The following is a 20,596-nucleotide window of genomic DNA, read 5'->3' on the forward strand; positions in this document are numbered from 1 at the left end:
GCTGGGCAACTTTGGATTTCTTAATTTGAGGAAGATCTTTTGATTTTGAGCATACCAACAAAAGACTGTTATCTGTCATATGCTTCACCTTCCAATCTACAAAATAGGTGTTTGAAACTCATTTAAGAGAACTATGCATCTACTCTAAAAGCACTTTGAGATGCACTGACATTTTTCTTTCCTCATTTTCTTAAGCTATGTTTTCCATATTAAAATACATGGCTGACTAACTATCAAGTAAACTCTTGTAAGTTGTATGAAAATTAACATGTATGTTTGCAGGTGAAATAAAAACAAGATGTCTTATCCCTCTCCTTCAGCCAATTCAAAAGACCTCACGAAGGGAAAATCTATATCTACCTATCTATCTATCTATCTACTATCTATCTATCTATCTATCTATCTATCTATCTATCTGTCTGTCTGTCTGTCTGTCTGTCTGTCTGTCTATCTACCTACCTACCTATCTATCTATTTACCTAAGGACAAACATGATAGGCTAAGGACATGGGCCTGAGACCAATGGTGTATAGGTGAAAAGGTGCTAACTCTTAAAGAATATTTAGCAGGACAAGTGCCACTCCCCCAGGTCTGCCCTTTTTTCCCCTCAATTATTTTGGATAGTCTCACATGTTATGTAACCAAAAGATTTTCAGAATCATTTTTGTCCAGTTCTATAACAACAGAAACAACAAACAAGCACAGACATTTTGACTGGGCACAATACCTTTAAGAGTCCTTCATTCAGGAGCATGGAATATCTTATTGTTTAGTCAACATTTCTTTTCTGTCATTAAAGTTTGCAGTTCTGCCATATAAGGACCACATGCTTCTTAGTGTTTATTATTAATTATTTTTTCCTTTCTTTTGCTTTTGTCAATGCTGGGGTATTATATAAAAATTTTATTGTTGGATTTTTTTTTGTTTTTTTTTTCAAATTTTATGGCCAGTTTATTATTAAATTCAATGATGAAAGTTATCAGAACAGTATTCTGAAAATCTCTTTTTCTTAGAAAAAACTAAAGGAAAATCAAACCCTCTCAGTAGAGCCAGATATGTGGCAGTCAATCCTCTCTGCAGATGGGGACGGTTTTCAGGGGAAAGTCAAGTCACTGTCTGGATTGGCAGAATTGTAGTTGGGATCATCCTCCTCATCCTCCAGCTCCAAGTCACACATTTCCTGGAGCTGGATATCACATGTGTCAAGATTATGATGTTTCAAATAGTTGCTTCCCACTTAATTTATTTTTTTCCTGCTTGTTGTTCTTTCGTTCATTTCTTTTTTATCTCTAGGAGTTCTGCATCAAACTTCGCCTTCCAATTTAAGAAATTCTCAACTGTAACAGGAGTGCCATGAAATAATTGCTTTACAGCTTCTTCTGCTTCTTTTTCTTTTTGTTTCTTTCCTTCTCTTCTATTTTTGTTTGATCTACTATTTGTTTTTTCTTGCACAGCTGACACTAAAGATCATTACCATACTAAGATTTTCTTCTGCAGGAAATGCTAAGAATTTTAAAACATCTGAGATATTATCTTCTAGATTTTCCTAGGAGAATATTTCATAAAAGGGAGCTTCATATGGGTGTACTGTTTGTACACTATATGTAAAACATAGCATGTTTACATAGAGTATGGGTAGTCTGGACAGTTTCATCATTTTCTCCAACCTCAGATGTCACAGAAGTGGTGAAACTGGGTGGATTTTCTGATAATACTATGAAGGAGTCAAGGTCGATGGACTCCAGGGCCTTCAGCTTGCTGTTACTCGCCATAATCTGTCATCGTGAGGCTTGCAGCAACGGATCGCCCAGACTTGGAGGCTGCATGCTGCAGTGGGACGAAAGTGGCCTGGAGGGGAGAACCGACTGCAGCCTGGAGGGTGGAGGTGCAGAATGCTGGGCTGGGAGGTCTGAAGCCCAGAGCCAGGTCGGCTGGAAGAGCAACACCTCTGCACTGGCCTTTGCCTGTTCTGTTTCCATGTTAGACTCATATTTATTTTTTAACTAGCTAGTTAATGAACCTGAGCTCAATATGAAATAACTCCTTTGAGGATTGCTTGTAGAGCAGATGTAGTGGTGATGAACTCCCTCAATTTTTGTTTATTTTGGAATGTCTTAATCTTCCCCTCATGTTTGAAAGGAAGTCTTGTTAAACATAAAATTCTTGTTTGGCAGTTATTTTCTTTCAGCACTTTCAGTATTTCAATACACTGCCTTCTTGCCTGCATGGTTTCTGATGAGAAATCGGCACTCAATCAAATTGGGACTAAGATTCTCATATTGCTCATTCGTTTTCCTGATATCCTCTAGGTTTTTCTCTGTATTTTCTTTCCTCTCTTTGAGCTTTCAAAAATCACCTTTTTAAAGGTTTTATTCAGTATACCCACATTCACATTATGGTTTTTCAGATTTTTTTTTTTAAAGAGAGAGGGAGGAAGGGAAGGAAAGACAGAGAAGGAAGGAAGGATGGAAGGAAGGAAGGGAGGAAGAAAGGGAAACATTTTTAAACATTTTCTTGTTTTATTATATTTTGTTTGTTTGTTTGTTTTTTACATGGGCTGGGGCCGGGAATCGAACCGGGGTCCTCCGGCACGGCAGGCAAGCACTCTTGCCCGCTGAGCCACCGCTGCCCGCCCTGTTTTTCAGATTTTTATTCTCTTCCTTTGGATGGGCCATCATTTCCTGTTTCTTTGGTTGTCTTGTGCTGTTCTGTTATACAGTGTACATTTTAATAATTTTAAAATGTTAGCTCTGGGAGTTATTCCCTGAGATGCCGGCTTCTTGATTTTGTAACCAGCTGGTGATAAGACAGAGATTTTCTTGAACTTCAGTCCTCCTGTTAGGAAGCTCTGCCCAAGGCAAATGCAGTGTACTGGGTTTCCCTGCCTTTCTGGGCTTCTGTCTTGTGCTGTGTTTTGCTTGTTGTTTTGTAGTTCCCCTGTGTACAGGATTTGTCCCCTTTGTTTTCCAGAAGATGGATCTCCCTCTCCTGGTGTTTGAAACTAGCAAGACTTTGTCCTAGACTTTCTACCTCTGTAGTTTCCTTCACTCCTCTCCTTGTATAAGGTTGTTTTTGCCTGGAGGGAAAAATCTGAGAAGAGGGTCACGCTGGAGAGGGCCTTCTCAAATCAGTCTTTACAAGCTGAAATGGCCAGGGGCCCACAAGAGGGTGAGACCAGCTCCAAAGTACCCTGAAGAGGGAATCAGGAAAGACACCAAGAACTTTTTGCACGGTTCCCCAAAGCTGAGCTTTCTTGGCCTCCCCAGTAAACGCATTCCTTCAACTAACTATCCCTTGCTGTCCTAATGAAACAGGGCTTCCTTATGTCTTACTGCCACCACCCCTCTCTGGGGTGGTTTGTAAGAACGGCTGCCACCACCTTTGTCCAGAGTGGGTAAGAACAATGGCAGCCCTCAGATCCAGGGCCCCTGTGATTTGAATTTGCTAATCAAAAGCCAAGATCTGTGACCAACTATGCCCACCCTGAGTGTTAGGGAAGAGGATTTTTATATCCCTGTCCTTCACCAGTGAGCTAGCCTCATGCTGGTCCCCACCCCAGCATGCCACAAGAGTAGGGGTTGGGTTGGTAGTGCCACACACAGAGAGCAATTTACTGTTCTTCACCATAATTTATGACTTCTTCCTCCCACTCTTTCATGGATGCTGTACGTGTTCTTCTGGCCTCAAGAGTTTCAAAATAATTGTTTCAGATAGTTCCCAGTTGTTTAATGTTTTTTCTGGTGGGAGGACTATGTCCTGGAGCTTTCTATTTTGTCATCTTCCCCAAATCCTCTTTTGCCCCTTAGTTTTTATGTGTCATATATATATATATATATATATATATATATATATATATATATATATATATTGCTTCTCTTTTCCTTTATTGCAGTCTCCTTTTCTGTCTGGTTGATCTTTTGTGATATAGCAGTCTAATCCTTTTTCCATTTCTATTTCTGTATGTTTTTAAATACTTTCTTTGTGCTTAACTTTGGGGTTTGCAATACACAACTTATAGCTATAACCTACTAGTTTGAAACAAAACCAAATTAGCTTTAATAGCATACACATTTTCTGCTCTGATATCCCTCTGTTTCCCGTCTTTTAGTTGTTTCTATCCTTCATTATCATTTTACATTCTGTGTCCATTATCAGGAAATATGCCTTTAGCTTGTTTAATTGTCTTCCAACTCTTGGAGAAATTAAAGAGTAGAGTTTGGGTACTGAGGATATAATATGATTGGGTTTTGCATTTAACATTTCTGAAGATCTTCATTTCTTCACACAACTCTAGGCCACTCTCTCATCTTTTCTTTTTAATTTGCAGAACTTTCTTTGGTAATTCTTTTGGGTCAGGTGTTTTGTTGATGAACTCTGTTTCTGTTTATTGGTGAATATTTTAAACTGTCTCTCATTTTGAAGGATGGCTATACTAGATAAGGAATTTTTGGCTGGGAGTTTTTCTCTTTCGGTACCTTAAATATACCACTGCCTTCTCACCTCCATGGTTTCTGATGGAAAATTGGTACATAGTCTTAACTAAGGATCCCATGTATATGATAAATTGCTTTTCTCTTTATGCTTTCAGAATTTTCTGTTTAACTTCGGCATTTGACTTTCTTATTAGTATGTGTCTCATAGTAGATCTTCATGTGCTTTTTGGACATATATGTTCATGTCTTTCATAAGATTTGAGGAATTTTTGGCCATTATGTTTTCAAATATTCTTTCTTTTCCCTTCTCTCCTCCTTTTAGGACACCCAAAATACATTTGTTTGTGTGCTTTCTGCCGTCACTCAACTCCCTGAGGCACTTCTCAATTTTTTCTATTCTTTTCTCTATCTATCTTTATGTCTGTATGCTTTCAATTGTCCTGTCTTCTAGCGCACTGATTCTTTCTTCTGTCTGTTCAAATCTGCTATTGTATGGCTCCAACATGTTTCTAATCTCTATTACTGTGACTTTCATCCTTGTAATTTATGTTTCCTTTTACACTTCTTATAGTTTTTCTTTATGTTCGCATGTTGTCTTCTTAATATCCTTTAGCTCTATATCCATATTTTCCTTCATCTCCTTGAATTGATTTAGATTTGTTTGAACATCTTTGATTAGTTGTTTCAAATTCTGTGTGACCTCAAGTTTTAAGCTGTTCTCTTGACTGAGCCATATCTTCTTTTTTCTTAGAATGACTTTTGGATATGTAGTACAATTTTTAATATTGCATATTTTGTGCAATTTTTTTCACTCCCAGGAGAAAGCTTCCTTTACTCTGTTCCTTACCTGGGACTCCTGATATGTTCTGCTTGTTTTTGTGCAAAATTTCCTCCAAAGATCCTAAAATTTGTTTAAATTTCTCTCCTTCCCTAAGTGTCCCCTTTTCCTTATACTTTTCTGGGATTCTTACTGCCTTACAGTGGCTCAGTGCCCCCTCCCTTTTTTCGGTGAGGCTTTTATACCTCCAGTTTCTTCTCCATTAGGGAATCCCACACTTGGGAACCCAGATTAGGTCAATCCATAAAGGTGGGTCAATTCAGAAAATTCCATTCCCTTTTAGGTGACCCAGCCACAGAAACTGGATTCAGTGTGCATACTTCTTTTTTTTCTTTTCTTTTTTTTTTTTTTAACATGGGCAGGCACCGGGAATCGAACCCGGGTCCTCCGGCATGGCAGGCAAGAATTCTTGTCTGCTGAGCCGTGGCCTGCCCGAGTGTGCATTCTTCTTGCCAACAGTTCTGCTGTGGTCTCTCTCTCTCTCTCTTTTTTCACCCTTAGGTCCCCTTTTTATGCAGGACTCCTCAGCTCTTTATGGGATGCCTTGCCTTTCAATAAAAGCCACAGAGGAGTATGCTCTGCATAATCTGGTAAATCCTTTCAAATGTCTAAACTGGAAATATTGACACAATTAGACTCAAGAGTATGAGAAACATTTTCCAACTAGACCTGAGCAGCAAAATAGTGATACATCTGGAACAGTAATCAATCAAAACAATTCAATAATGTTTTGAAAAAAATGAGGAGTTTTGAAATGTCAAAATATGCTGTAACCTATAGCAATTAATGACAGAATAAACTGATAAATGTATAGACTGGAATGAAAAGCAAATAAGTATAATTAAGTATTTAGCATTAGTTAATAGTTACAGTCTAAATTAATAGGGAGAAGATTAGGTATTCAATTCAGAGTATGGAGTAATTCGATAATTATTTAGAAAAAAATTATGTTTTAATTTTCATAATGAAAATCATTTCATTGCTGCTGTGCCAGCTATATAAACAATGCATGCTCATTGGAAAACTTTAAACAAGTCAAAAAATAAAAAGGGAGAAAGCAAAAGTCCCCTAAATTCCCTCTCCCCTGGGATAACCACCTTTCATTCATCATATGCATGGATATATACACAATATATGATTAAGATCTTATTTAATATATATCTTCATTGAGAATATCGTTTTTGTTCTTTTTTTAGCGTTTTGTTGTTGTTGTTGTTGTTGTTGTTGCTGCAAGTCTCCTTTGTTTCATCCTTCTTTTCTGGCATCCCCCAAATCAAGGTTACCAATATTAATAACCTAGTGTCTATCTTCCTATGTCTTTCTCCAGGCTTGTGTATAATATAAAATCTTTAGATTTATTTCAGATATTTATTCAGGCATGTATAATCACATATATAAGATTATGTGTACTTATTATATATAAATACACCAATATTCAACATTTTGTTTATGTTTTATAGGTGAGGCAGTGTTTTAAGTTTTGAGTCCTTTACATGTTTTAATTCATTTAATCCTTTCAAAAGCTTTTATTGTCCCTATTTTAAAGATAAGAGCAATAAAGGCACAAATATTTTAAATGGGCTCTGTCTAACACTGATAATAATTGGTAGGATATGGATTTAAAGTGGGATGATCTGACTTCTTATACATACATATATAATTTTTTGTCATTGTCTTATAAAACTGAATTATATTATATATACATCAGTCAATAATTCATGTAATCTGGCAATCAATACCAGATGCCTCTTTCTTTAAAGGCTACATGATATTCTATGGTATTTATTTATTTAATCAATCCCCTTTGAGAGACATTCCATCTTTGCCAATGTAAATGATACTATAAAACACCATTGTACTCGGGTGGTGTGTTAGTTAGATTCAGTTGTCAACTTGGCCAGGTGAGCATACCTAGTTCTGTTGCTGTGGACACAAGCCAATGGTACGTGAACCTCATCTGTTGCTAATTACATCTGCAGTCAGCTAGGAGGCATGTCTGCTGCAGTGAGTGACGTCTGACTTAATTGGCTGGTGCTTAAATGAGAGAATGCAACATAGCACAGCCTAAGCAACTCGGCATTCCTCATCTCATCACTTGCAGCTCAGCCCAGGCCTTTGGAGATGCGGAAAGAAGTCACCCCAGGGAAAGTTGTTGGAACCCAGGGGCCTGGAGAGAAGACCAGCAGAGACCATGCTGTGCCTTCCACGTAAGAAAGAGCCTCAGTGGAAAGTTAGCTGCCTTTCTTCTGAAGAACCAACAAAATAAATCCCCTTTTATTAAAAGCCAATCCATCTCTGGTGTGTTGCATTCTGGCAGTTAGCAAACTAGAACAGGTGGTCCATGGTGGCTTAGTGGCAGAATTCTCGCCTGCCATGCCAGAGGCCTGGGTTTGTTTCCTGGTGCCTGCCCATGTAAGAAAAAAAAACCCACTATTGTACATATATTTTTATATAGTAGTTATATTGCTGGATCAGAAGTTATGAGTATTCTTAATTTTAATAGCCATTGTCATATTACTTTCAACAAACTAAAAATGAACACTTCTACCACAATTTTTAAAGATTTCCCCCCTCTAAAAATATAATTGTTGATAAGTAATCTCTATTATTACTTAAACTTGCATTTTCCTGACTGCTGTGAAGTTTATGTATTTTTTCTATACTATTGTGAATATGCTATTTCTTTATTTTGTCTATTTTTGTATTTTGTATTTGATTGCAAAAAATGGGCAAAATATAGAAATAGCATATTCACAGTAATATAGAAAAAGTATATCCCTTTCTTTGATACTTTATTGTAGTCCCACTGAGGGGAAGTTCTTAAAGATAGTGATAAAGGGAAATCCTTGTGGACAGAACCTTGGGGTTCCACCACATGTGGAACTAGAGATGGTTAAAATTGATTTGTAGGCAGGAGCTAAAGGAATTGGCCAGAGTCAGAGACTTGGAGAACAAAGATTGAAAAAATTTTGACAAGGAAGTCTTGTAGAAATATTTTTGTACAACTTCTTTGAATATGGAATGATAGAGATTTTTATGCCCCAAGTAAATGTTCACATGAAGACATTTATGGTAACTAAATCTCTCAACAGATGGTCTGTCTTATGAATATCAGCCAGCCTCTTCCTCAGCTAAGTTGGTATTGTTCCAGGGACTAAGTACCAAGAGGCCATGGTGGTGGGGAGGAAGAATCTGCACAGACTTAATATCGTGGAGATTTTCTTATTGAGAATGATCTGGATACTGCCACTGCCAAGTACTCAACTTGACAAAAGTATAGGCCAAAACTGTGCCCCGCAGTGTAGCATCATTTTCCAGGGAGATCAGCAAAACCACCTGGTGGCAGATGGATTACACTGAACTTTGTTCATGAAGGGAACAGTGACTTGCCCTCTCTGGGTTAGACACTTATTTTGGGTATTAATTTGCTTTCTCTGCCAGTAGAACTTCTACCACGAACATGAAGAACATTTTTTCCATTGTCATTTTCCTACACATCACCTCCAACAAGGGGCATGCTTTATGGCAAATGATAAATATGGAATTCTCTGATATCAATATAAGCCCCATCACCCAGAAGCAACAAGTTTGTTGGAACAGAAAAAATGGCTGTGTGAAGTCTCAGTTACTATGACACTTGATATATAACACCCTGACAAACTGTAGTCCTGATCTAAAGGATCAAATATATTCCTGAGGCGGGCCGCGGTGGCTCAGCGGGCAAAGTGCTTGCCTGCTATGCCGGAGGACCTCGGTTCGATTCCCGGCCCCAGCCCATGTAACAAAAACGGAGAAACAGAATACAATAAAACAAGAAAATGTTTCCCTTTCTTAAAAAAAAAAAAAAATATATATATTCCTGAAACTGGATGCCAATATATGGTCCTATCCACCCCACCACAGCCAGACTGCAATAAACACAGTAATAACCACTCTCAGTATTGTACTTAATTACCTAGTAGATAATTTGTATTTCCTTTTCCAACGATCTTCATTAAGAAGATTATGGAGAGCCTGGTATCCAAGGGAAGAATACTCTTACCTAAGAATTAGTTGTGTTGCTTATCAATTAGAAGCCGAGACTGCCCTCGCCCATGCCAATAAATCAAAAGGCAGAAAAAAAGAGGTCACTATATTGGCCAGAGGATTGAATCCAATATGCAGGGGGAGAATTGAGTTGCTCTTATTTAATGGTTGAAAGGTGGGTTATATTTGGAAACTAGGGAATTCAATAGTAGTTATAATACTCCTTGTCCCAAAGGTCATGAGAAATGGAAAACAATAGCAACCTAATAAAGAAAAGACCACCAAGTTTATCAACTATCACAGGAATAAAAGTTTGGGCTACCTCACCAGGTAAAGAATCCTGTCCAGTCCAGGTGGTGATAAAGGGGAACACAGATGGATGGTGGAAGAATGCAACGATAACTAATGGCCTTCATAATTACGTATAGAAGCAGCAACGATATCAACTATGTTTTGTGTTAATTCTTCCAATAAGCCCACCCCCTTTTATTCTCTGCCATTTCATATAAAGAACAATGTGGTGAAGAATGATTTTGGTTACAGATGGGAGTAAAAACAAATTGATTCCATTAGGCAATTATAAGGTTTCTGATAGGACGTAATATTCCTTGAGTTGGAGACACAAATTCTTCACCTGGATGAAAGGTGAGAATATTTGGACAAAAGAGGTTGACTGAGCTGGATTTATTCATTTTTCCTTCCAGATTCACTTTCTAACCTTCTCTAGTTGGCTTTGTGTGCTGGAAAACTAACTTATAAGCCATATATCAATGGACTCTCTTGCCCTCTGGTTTCTATTGAATTCAGCCAATAGCATCATGGTAAGAGATCAGAAGGAGGAAAGAAAATGCGAGCAAGGCATTTATTTCCATGGCTTCTTCCCTGCAAGGTCATAGTGGCTTGGCATTTACCTTTACCAAATACCTTAATTTCAGTCAGACTATTCTCTCCATATAACTTTTTTTTTTTATACCCAGTCTCCAGTAATTATTCTTTCTCCTTGCCCCTTCATCGTCCCACTTTTTTTACTCCAGTGTTGCTGAGCTATTCCTTGTGGTTTCCCTAGACCCTCCCTCCTCCTTTGTAAAGAGTCCCTTTATTAACCTCTCCTCAAATTACTTAAATTATGCCATGACTTTTCCATTGAGACCACGAAATAGGCACCCTTAAGCAGTCTGGATAAATAAATAGTGGTGTATTCACACAATAGATTAATATTTAAGAATGAAAATAAAGTACAGCTTACACATAAAAATATGCCATTAAATGTTTTTAAAAAATCAAGGTAAGAAAGCACGTACACAGTATTATTTATTTATAAAATCTTCAAAAATATATATTTGAGGATAAAGAAAGATAAAATAATTGGGTTGAACCATATGAATTTGCAGGTCAGAAATGTTCAATATGCAATTGTATATGGTTTGCTCTAATACAAAAAAGCATATGGAAACTATCACCATAAAATCAATATAGCAATTGCCACCATATGGAAGAAGGGAATTATGATCTGAAAAAGATATGCAGGAGATTTACAACGAGACCAGGATTTGAGGTGGTGGTTATGCTAGTTTTATTTATACAATTATTTGCTAAATTTACATATGTCTTATGTCAGTTCTTGTATTACACTATATTTCACAATAAAAGTTGTTTAAAAAGTAAAATTAAAGATATTTTAAAGAATACTTACTCTTGAATATTTCTGTTCTGGCATTTTTATGTTTTCCATCTTCAGGCAAAAGATTTTCATCTGATTCTTCATTCATTTTCCAAGCTACAAGAGATATTTTTAGTTCACTTAAAAGAGAAGACAACAAAGAACTATATATCTCAACTGCATAGTGGTATTTTTTTGCTGTTTTATAATGTAATGAGCACATGACCATAGTACAGTAATGGTGAGTTATTAGACTATGTAATTAAAGTATAAAATAATGACAGTAATTTCCTAAGTACATATGTGGGGATCCTGTCTTTTCATAGAAATAGCTACTTATTAAACACATTTGGAAACACTTCAATTTTCTTATGGTATATATCAGAAAAAAGTTTAAAAAATTTTTAAACAAAAAATAGTAAAATAAGAATGCGAAGTCATCGATCTAAAAGAAGACAAGAAAAGGAGAGAAAGAAATCTAGAAAAGGTGTTTCTATTTTTTCTAAAAAACAGAAAATTCAAACGAAAATGGAATATTTATATTTAAGTCCAAACATAGTAGTATTTACATTAAATGCATCCAGTGTTCTAGTTAAAAGGCAAAGATGTTCACGCTGGATTGAAAAATGCTACTTTCTGCTGTTTATGAAAGACCTAGCCTTATCATAAAGATACAGAATGACTGAAAGTGAAAGGGTATAAAGAGACATGTCACACAAATATCAAACTAAAGGAAGCTAGTGTAACTATAAAGTCACATAAAATAGGCCTAAAGCAAAGAGTCTAACTAGGGACAAAAGGGATCCCTTTATAAAGACAAAAGTTCAGTTTACTAGAAGGATATAACAAATTTAAATGTGTACCTAAATAATAGGGCATTGAAAGAAGTAAAGCAAATATTGAAAAACTGACAAGGAGTATTAGAGAAATTCAGACTTTCAATGTGAATAATTAATAAAAAGAGAAAAATGTCAAAAGAAAAATGAAAGATAAAATTAATATATCTAATACATTTTTTGTGAAATGTATAATGCATGAACCAAAGAACAAAATTCTTCTCCCAATTTTATTTTAAAATATGCAAGCAATATTCACAATTTTAATACTTACTAGAGAGTTTCTCTCTTTTAGGTGCTCCATGATTCTTAGCTTGAGTTTGGCTTTTTGAGATTGAAACATTTTCTTTGGATAAAGTATTTTCATCATGTAAAGTCATTGTCTGAGCTGTAAGAAGAGATGCTTTTAATATACTACATAGAAAAAACTGATTTATTATAAATCTATAAATTTCAAATATACGCCAAAACCAAATAACATTTCTCTCATTAAAAAAAATCTCTCAGCCACTGAAACTTTATTTTGTCTCATTTCTCTTTTCCTCCTCTTGGTCAAGAAGGCTTTTTCAATCTTATGATGCTGAGTCCCAGCTCATCCCAGGAATCCTGTCCCACATTACCTATGTCATAACACTGACTTCTCACCTCCATGGTGCCCATTGAGTAGACAGTACTTAGGCTTATGTGGTTTCCCTTGTATGTGGTGAATAGCTTTTCTCTTGCTGCATTGAAGACTCTTTCCTTCTCTTCAGCATTTGAAAATCTGATTAGTATGTATCTTAGAATGGGTCTATTAGATTTATTTATTCTTTAATTTGCATCTTTATGTCTTTTATAAGAGTTGGGAAGTTTTTTCCAATTATCTCCTCACATACCCTTCTGAACCCTTACTCTTCTCTTCTGCTGGAACACCAATGATTCTCATATTTGTGCACTTCATTTTGTCCATCATTTCCCTGAGATCCAATGCAAAGTTTTCCATCTTTTTCACCATTTGTTCTTTTGTGCATTCACATTCAATTTCCCTGTCCTCTGGTTCACTTATTCTTTCTTCTGCCTCTTCAAATCTGCTATTGTGTGTCTCTAGCATATTTTTAATTTGATCTCCTGTACCTTTAATTTCCCTAAGATATGCTATATTTCTATTTACTCTTCCAAGATGTTTTTTATGCTCTTCTAGTGTCTTCTTGATGTCTTTAGCCAACCCACTGAAGTTATTTTGGAGATTTGTATGTACTTGTTTAATTAGTTGTTCCAAATTCTGTGTATCCTCAGGCTTTTTACTTTGGTTATTTGGCTTGGCTATATCTTCCTGCATCTTCACATGCTTTGCTATTTTCTGCTGCTTTCTTCACACTTGATTATCTTGATAAGGTTCTTTTGAAAGTTGATTTCCTTCTCACATCTAAGATTTTATAGTTGCTTGAGTTTGCTCTGAAGGTCTCCTTTGGCACTCGGTTTATCAGTAGTTCCCAATCTGACCAAGACTGAAGCCTCCCTTGCAAGTCTATTTAGAAATCTGCAGAAGATTTGGCAAACAGCAATTTTCTAAGGTGCACTTCCCCTATCATCCCAGCAGATGGCGGACGTAGCCCACCTCTTCCCCTTAGGCCTGCTTTTTCCTGATTGTGGCAACCAACTGGGTGGGGTCCAAAGCAGGTGAAAATCCAGTCAATACAGCATGTCTCTGTGCATGTAGGAGACCACCAGCCTGGGGGATGGGGAATGGACACTGCATCTCAGCAGAAAATCTGTTTGAGGGCATTATGGATCTGGTGATTCCCAGGCTTCTGAGTTGAAAAACCTTGGGCTGTGGGGCTGAGAATTTCATCTTCTCCAACTTAAAAATAGCAAAGAGATAGAAAATCACAAAATATTTGGAGACTAAACATCAAACTTCTAAATAATACACAAGCCAAAGAAAAGCTGTCAAGAGAAATTGTAAAATATTTTAAACAAAGTGAAAATGGAAATACAATTTATCAAAATTTGTGAGATGCAGTGAACAGTGCTTAAAGAGAAATTTATAGCACTGAATAAATACATTAAAAAACAAGAAAGATCTAAAATCAATAATCTAAGTTTCCACCTTAAGGAACTAGAAAAAGAAAAGCGTATTAAATCCAATGTATGCAAAAGAAAAGAAATAAAAGATTAGAGCACAAATTGATGTAATTGAAAGCATGAAACCAATAGAGAAACTCAATGGAGCCAAAAGTTAGTTTTTTACAAAGATCAATAAAATTGATAATCCTCTAGCTCTGATGGATATGAGATAGAGAAGACAGAAATTACTAATGTTAGAAATGAAAGAAGAGCAATTACTACTGAACTTATTTAACATTTGAAAGCTAATAAAGGAATATTATGAAAAGCTCTATGCCCATAATAGATAATGCAGATGAAATGGATCAAATCATTGAAAGACGCAATCTACTGAAACACACAAGGAGAAATACACAATCTGAAAAGACCTATATATATTAAAGAAATTAAATCAGTAATTAACCTTCCAAAAGAAAAAGAACCAGAACCAGATGGTTTCACTGCTGAATTCTACCAAATATTTAAGGACAAAATGATGCTAATCATTTAAAATCTCTTCCAGAATCTAGAAGCAGAGGGAATATTTCCAAATTCATTCAATAATCATTACCCTAATGCCAGCAATCAAACAAGGACAGTACAAGAAATAAAAACTACAGACTAATATCTTTCATGAACATAGAAACAAAAACAATTAATAAACTATTTGAAAATCAAATCCAACAATTTGTAAAAGGAATTATACACTATGACCAAGTGGGATTTATACCATAGATGTAAGGTTGGCAACGTTTGAAAATCAATTAATGTAATCTATCACATTGAAAAGCTAAAGAAACTATGTGGGCCAGAAAGCTGTAGGATGACATATTTACTGTGCTGAGGGGAAAGTTGTCAATGAAGAATTCTATATCTGGCAAAACTGTCCCTCAAAAATGAGGGAGAAATCAAGTTATTTCTAGATAAATAAAAGCTGAGGGGGTGGTGCAATGGTGGCTCAGTGGCAGAATTCTCATCTACCATGCCAGAGACCTGGGTTTGATTTCCAGAGCCGGGCCATGCAAAAAAAAAAAAAAAAAAAAAAATGCTGAGGAACTTTGTTACCAGTAGATCTGCCCTACAAGAAATGCTAAAAGGGTTCTTCCAGATGAAAGGAAGAGACACCATACAGTAACTTGAAACCATGTAAAGAAAGAAAAATTAGTGACAAAGGTAATGACATGGGTAAATACAAATTCCAATATTATTATATTCTTGATATTTAATTCTATTTTTTATTTCATATAATTTGTGACAAGAACAACATAAAAAGGGATCTAAGTGGTATGGGAACAGAGATTATGTGTGTTGTTGAAGTTAAGTTGATATCAATTCAAGCTAGATTGTTACAGATTTAGGATATTAAATGCAAACACCATGGTAACCCCAAAGAAAATATCTTTAAAGCTATACAGAAAAGGAAATGAGAAGAGGATCAAACTGTTTCAGTATAAAAGTTTAAGTATATACAAAAGGTAGCAATAGAGGAAATTAGGAACAAAAAAAGGTATAAGATATACAAATATCAAATGGCAAAATGGTTGAAATAAGTTCTGCAAACTTCACACATAAGTATGTCCCAAAGAACAAAAGGGAGGGACTCAAACAGATACTTGTATACCACTGTTCACAGTAGCATTATTCACAATAGCCAAAAGATGAAAACAACCCAAGTGTCCCTCAGCCAATTCATAAATAAATAAAATGTTGTATATTCATGCAATGCAATATTATTCTGCCATGAAAAGGGAAAAGTTCTGATATGTGCTACAACATGGATGAAACACTTAAGCCAGAGGCAAAAGTACAAATATTGTTTGATTTCTTTACCTACAATAGGCAAACTCAAAGAGACAGAATGCACACTGGTGGTTGACAGGGAAAGGTGTTTCACTTTGGAGTGATAGAAGTGGTGGTTGTACAACACTGTAAAGTACCAAATGCTATCAGATTGTTCACTTTAAAATGGTTAAGTTTATGTTATAAATTTCAACTAAATGATATTTAAAAATAAAATGCATAAGTTATATTGAAAATCATCATACTACCAGGTTTTTCCATTTTGTTAGTTCCAAGTTTCTTGGTTTCAAATTAGCCTTATGAGAATGAAACCTTATCCTCAGATAAAAGATCTTCATATAGTACCTTATCAACTTTCTGAGCTACAAGAAATATGCTTTTACAATTAAATGGAGAAAAAGATTTCTTGCAAAAAGATGTAATTAAAATATATGTCAAGTGTCCAGCAATATTTCCTCTCATGCTTTGTAACAATATATCAAATAACCATATTCTTGAGACCATGAATTATAGCGTGAGTATCTGAAGTGTAAAAGTAATGAGTAGTTTTCAAGAGAATATAGAAATGGTCTTGTTATTCCCAAGCATTAAATACATTTGCAATTCATTTCTAGTTTTATAGGACAGTCACATTTTAGAATTGTTAAAGCATTTTTGTAACAGATATGGGTAAAAAAGAAATGTTAAAGAAAACTTTCAAAATTAATTCTAAAAAAAGGAGAGACAAAAAGTAAACTAAGAAAGGGAGAAAACACAAGTTATAGTATTTTTAGCCCCTAAATATCAGCATTTACATTCTATGAAAATGAAATTAATGAAAATATATTAAATGTGTCATTTAAAACACAAAGATTGTCATATTGGATTTTTAAAAAAACCCAACTATAATCCTTTTTTTGTTTTTAAGGTACATGGTCCAGGAATCAAACCCAGGTCTCCCACATGGAAGGCAAGCATTCTACCACTGAACCACCCATGCACCCTCTATAATACATTTTTATTTTAAAGATGCACAGCTACGTCATCATATTACAGAAAGGTTATAGAGTGTTGTAGAATGATGGAAAGGTAAAAGGATGAAAAAAACATATCATTCAAATACTAACCAAAAGAAAGCTGGTATAGCTACATTAAAAGCAGGCAAGGTAGTTTTAAAGGCAAACAAAAAACTATGAAATGATGACATGGGTCCTTTCATTAAGATAAAACATGCTGTCCTCCAGAAAGATTATCAATTTTAAATTTATATGCAGATAAATGTAAGGTATTATGAGATATAAAACAAAATCTGAAAGAACTACAAGAATTAGAGAAAACCACAGTAATAGTGGAACATTGCACAAGAAACCTCAGTTATCATAAAACAAACAGATAAATCATCAAAATATATCTAGAAATAAGAACAAAATAATCACCAAAAGGAACATCGTTGAATATATATTCATGAAACAAAGTTTTCCTGAAGTCAAAAAAGAAAAATGATTTTACAAAATTTATAATTATTACTATTATGGTTTTCATTTGTGATAACTCCAAGTTTCTTAATTTGAGGTGGACTTTTAAAAAATAAAACTATGTCCTCAGGCAACAGATTTTGAAATGACAAGTCCTTTTTCTGAGTTTCAAGAAGAAATGATAAAGAAGAAAATGGATCTATATGAAACTTTTGGATATGCCAAGTGATTGCAACACATTCTTTCATTGGTGTAAATAAATTAGAGGAAAAGAACTGCAAAGTTAGAGCAGTGAACAATTTTAAAATAGAACCTGAAGTGAAGAGCAAAAATCCCATAAATGGTTTTTATGAGTTTGTATGCAGACTGACATGTATTTTAATAAACATTGACCATGGACCATGCAATGCCAACCAAAAAGTGCCAATGCTTTTACTTTGCTTCTCTAGTTTTCTTAGGGTATTCACACTTTAATCAAAGTATAAATTTTATATAAATATATGATCAAATACATATTCATGAACCAAATGTAAAAAGTTCTCCAGATGAATATAATTTAAAATAATATAAAGATATCTATAATTATGATATTTACTGTTGAGATTTTCTTCTCTGGAAGTTCTTTGTTTTTTCAGTTTCACTTGGGGTTTTGACACTGAATCTTGATGCTCAAGCATGAGATTTTCATTTGGTTTTTCACCATGACCTATGTAAAGAGAAATATTTAGTCCATTAAATTAAAAAATACATCTATTGTGAAATGTCTAGATTTCAAATTTATTGAAAGTATACAACAGTATTTTCTCTCATTTTTATAAAGTTAATAGTGAATAAAAATGAGGATAATATCAACAACATAGTGACATAAACAGCTACTGAAAACCTCTCCTCAGAGATTTAACATTAAAACAGAACAATTCTGAATTCTCAGAAATCTGGAGGAGGATATGGACTGAAGAGGGACCCTAAAAAACCTGAATTGAAGAAGTAGAAGAATATTAGGTAGGAAATTTCCATCCTACCTCCTCCCCCTCTCCTCCCCCTCACTTGGTCTCACAGTGTGGGATGAGCAGAGAAACAGCAGCACAGACTGCTCCCAACAGGGACACAGAATACATATTCTCTCATATTAGTGGGACAGAGCCTCATCTTTTGGAGACCTGAAGGACAGGGGAGAGTATTTCAAGGCCTAGGTCAGTGAGAGATAGAGAATCTAAGAAAATGTGGATAGAAGCTGTGTTTTTAGCCCTGGGTCTGAAAGTCCTCCCCCCACCCCTGTGAGAAACAGCAGTGAGAGACATGATCCCTGCCTGGGGGAAAGCTAAAGGCTGGAACAGCTAGGGTGTACTGTGCCATAAATAAAGTGGGGGACACAGACCCATACTGAGCCAGACTCTAGTCAACAAAGAGAAGGACCAGAAACCCAGTAGTCAGCCTGACCTGGTGAGGCACAACCTGTGCTCCAAAGGCCTCAGCTCTGAGGACAATTAAGTTATCGAAAAGTGCAATATGCTTGGCAGAGCAGGAAGTGCAAAAGAATTAAAGGGCTTTTACAGAAATGACCCAGAAAATTATTTCAGATCAACTGAAGTGGGTCTAGACTCCCTGCATGGGAATCCATCCCTGTGTGGGCTGAGAAATATAGACAACACAACTGTTAAAGCAGTGCCCTAAAACAAACCTAGGTTTTACAGGATGGTGAAAAACAGAGCACCACTGGGAGACAGCAGACTTGTTTTACCTACAAACAGAGCAATTGCTGTGGTGCCCAGCGCCTACCCCCATCCCTGAAGCAGGCCAAATTGGAAATAGGGCAGAAAAAAATCTAACTGGCTGGTGAAAGAGACAGAGATTGAGAACAAATTCAACCAACAGGAAACTTCGAGGCTGAAGAGATAAAATGACATCTAGAATAAACTAAGCAAGAAAATCAAGATGCCTTGACACCGGCAGAAAATCAAGGCATATACCAGGAAGAAGGAAGATGTGACCCAACCAAAGGAATAAACTAACATGTCAACTTAGATGTAGGAATCGAAACTACTAATTAATGATGATAAAATGAATCTAAATCAATTCAACAAGTTGAAGGAAAATATGGAAAATCACATGAAGGATATAAAGATACAGGGTGTCCATACAGAACTTGAAAACTTGAAAAACAAAAAAAGAACTTTAATTGTCCTTCAAAAATGATGGAGAGTTAAAAATATTTACAGATAAACAGACACTGAGAGAGCTCATGAACAGGAGACCTGCTCTATAAAAAATAGTAAAGGCAGTATTACAGGCAGATAGGAAAAGACAGGAGAGAGAAGTTTGGAGAAGAGTGTGGAAATGAAAATTAGAAGGAAGGCTAACAGGGTTAAAAGAGAAAAAACAAAATATGACAGATAAAATATGAAAGAAAAAATGGTTGAAGAAAATACAGCCTTTACAATAATAACATTAAATGTTAATGAATTAAACACCTATTTTTGTCATAAGACAAAGACTGGCAGAATGGATAAAAAAAAAACAGGATTCGTCTATATGCCCTCTACAAGAGATTCACTTAAGACCCAAGGACAAAAACAGGTTGAAAGTGAAAGAGTTGAAAAAGGCATTCCATGCAAACACTAACAGCCAAGAGTGGGGGAAGCACTAGTAATACGAGACAAACTAGACTTCAAATGTAAAACAATTAAAAGAGACAAAGAAGGATAATATGTATTAATAAAAGGGACAATTAATCAGGAAGACATATCATAAATACCCATGCACTAAGCCAGAGTACCCCAAAATATAAGAGGTAAACACAGACAACACTGAAGGGAGAAATAGACATTTCTACAGTAGTAGGTAGAGATGTCAATTTCCTGCTTTTTACAATGGATAGAACATCTAGACAGAGGATCAATAAGGAAACAGAGATCTTGAATAATATGTTAAATGAAGGAGACTTAACAGACAAGTACAGAACATTGCATCCAACAATAGCAGGATACACATTCTTCTCAGGTGCTCATGAATCATTCTTCAGAATAGACCACATGTTGGGGCACAAAGTTGGTGTCAGTAAATTTAAGAATATTGAAATTATACAGAGCACTTTCTCAGACCATAATGAAATGAAGCTGGAAAACAATAACAGGTGGAAGTCTGGAAAATTCACAAATTTATGGAGGTTAAACAATACACTCTTAAAAAACCAGTGGGTCAAGGAAGAAATTACAAGAGAAATCAATAAATATCTCAAGGCAAATGAAATGAAAACAAAACATATAGGATGCAGCAAAGGAAGTGCTGGAAGGGAAATGTATTGTCCTAAATGCCTATATTAAAAAAAAAAAAAAAAAAGAAATTCAAGGAATCAATAGCTCACCTGGAGGAATTAGAGAAAGAACAGCAAACAAGCCTTAAAGCAAGCATAAGGAAAGAAATAACAAAGATTATAGCAGAAATAAATGAAAACAACAGAGAAA

At 35.5% G+C, this 20,596-nt stretch overlaps 1 protein-coding gene and 1 pseudogene across 23 annotated transcripts in view; both read right to left on the minus strand.

Moving 5' to 3' along the window:
* CCDC7 (coiled-coil domain containing 7) overlaps positions 1-20,596 on the minus strand; it is a 394,574-nt gene that overhangs the window by 76,147 nt on the left and 297,831 nt on the right. For 21 of the 23 annotated variants that reach the window (XR_013172291.1, XR_013172292.1, XR_013172260.1 and 18 more), the window contains 3 exons: positions 17,728-17,838; positions 12,068-12,181; positions 10,991-11,074 (listed from right to left, as the gene is read on the minus strand). The exons of 1 other annotated variant lie outside the window; for it this stretch is intronic. Coding sequence is in view for 2 of the 22 variants with exons in the window: in XM_077152126.1 (XP_077008241.1) it covers positions 10,991-11,074; positions 12,068-12,181; positions 17,728-17,838 (309 nt within the window). In the remaining 20 variants the exon portion in view is untranslated. The remainder of the gene's footprint in view (positions 1-10,990; positions 11,075-12,067; positions 12,182-17,727; positions 17,839-20,596) is intronic. One more of the 23 variants, XR_013172266.1, reaches the window with a different exon arrangement.
* On the minus strand, positions 954-1,843 carry LOC143688144 (RWD domain-containing protein 1 pseudogene; annotated as a pseudogene).

The sequence above is a fragment of the Tamandua tetradactyla genome, chromosome 1 (assembly GCF_023851605.1).
Source record: "Tamandua tetradactyla isolate mTamTet1 chromosome 1, mTamTet1.pri, whole genome shotgun sequence".
Taxonomy (NCBI): Eukaryota; Metazoa; Chordata; class Mammalia; order Pilosa; family Myrmecophagidae; genus Tamandua; species Tamandua tetradactyla.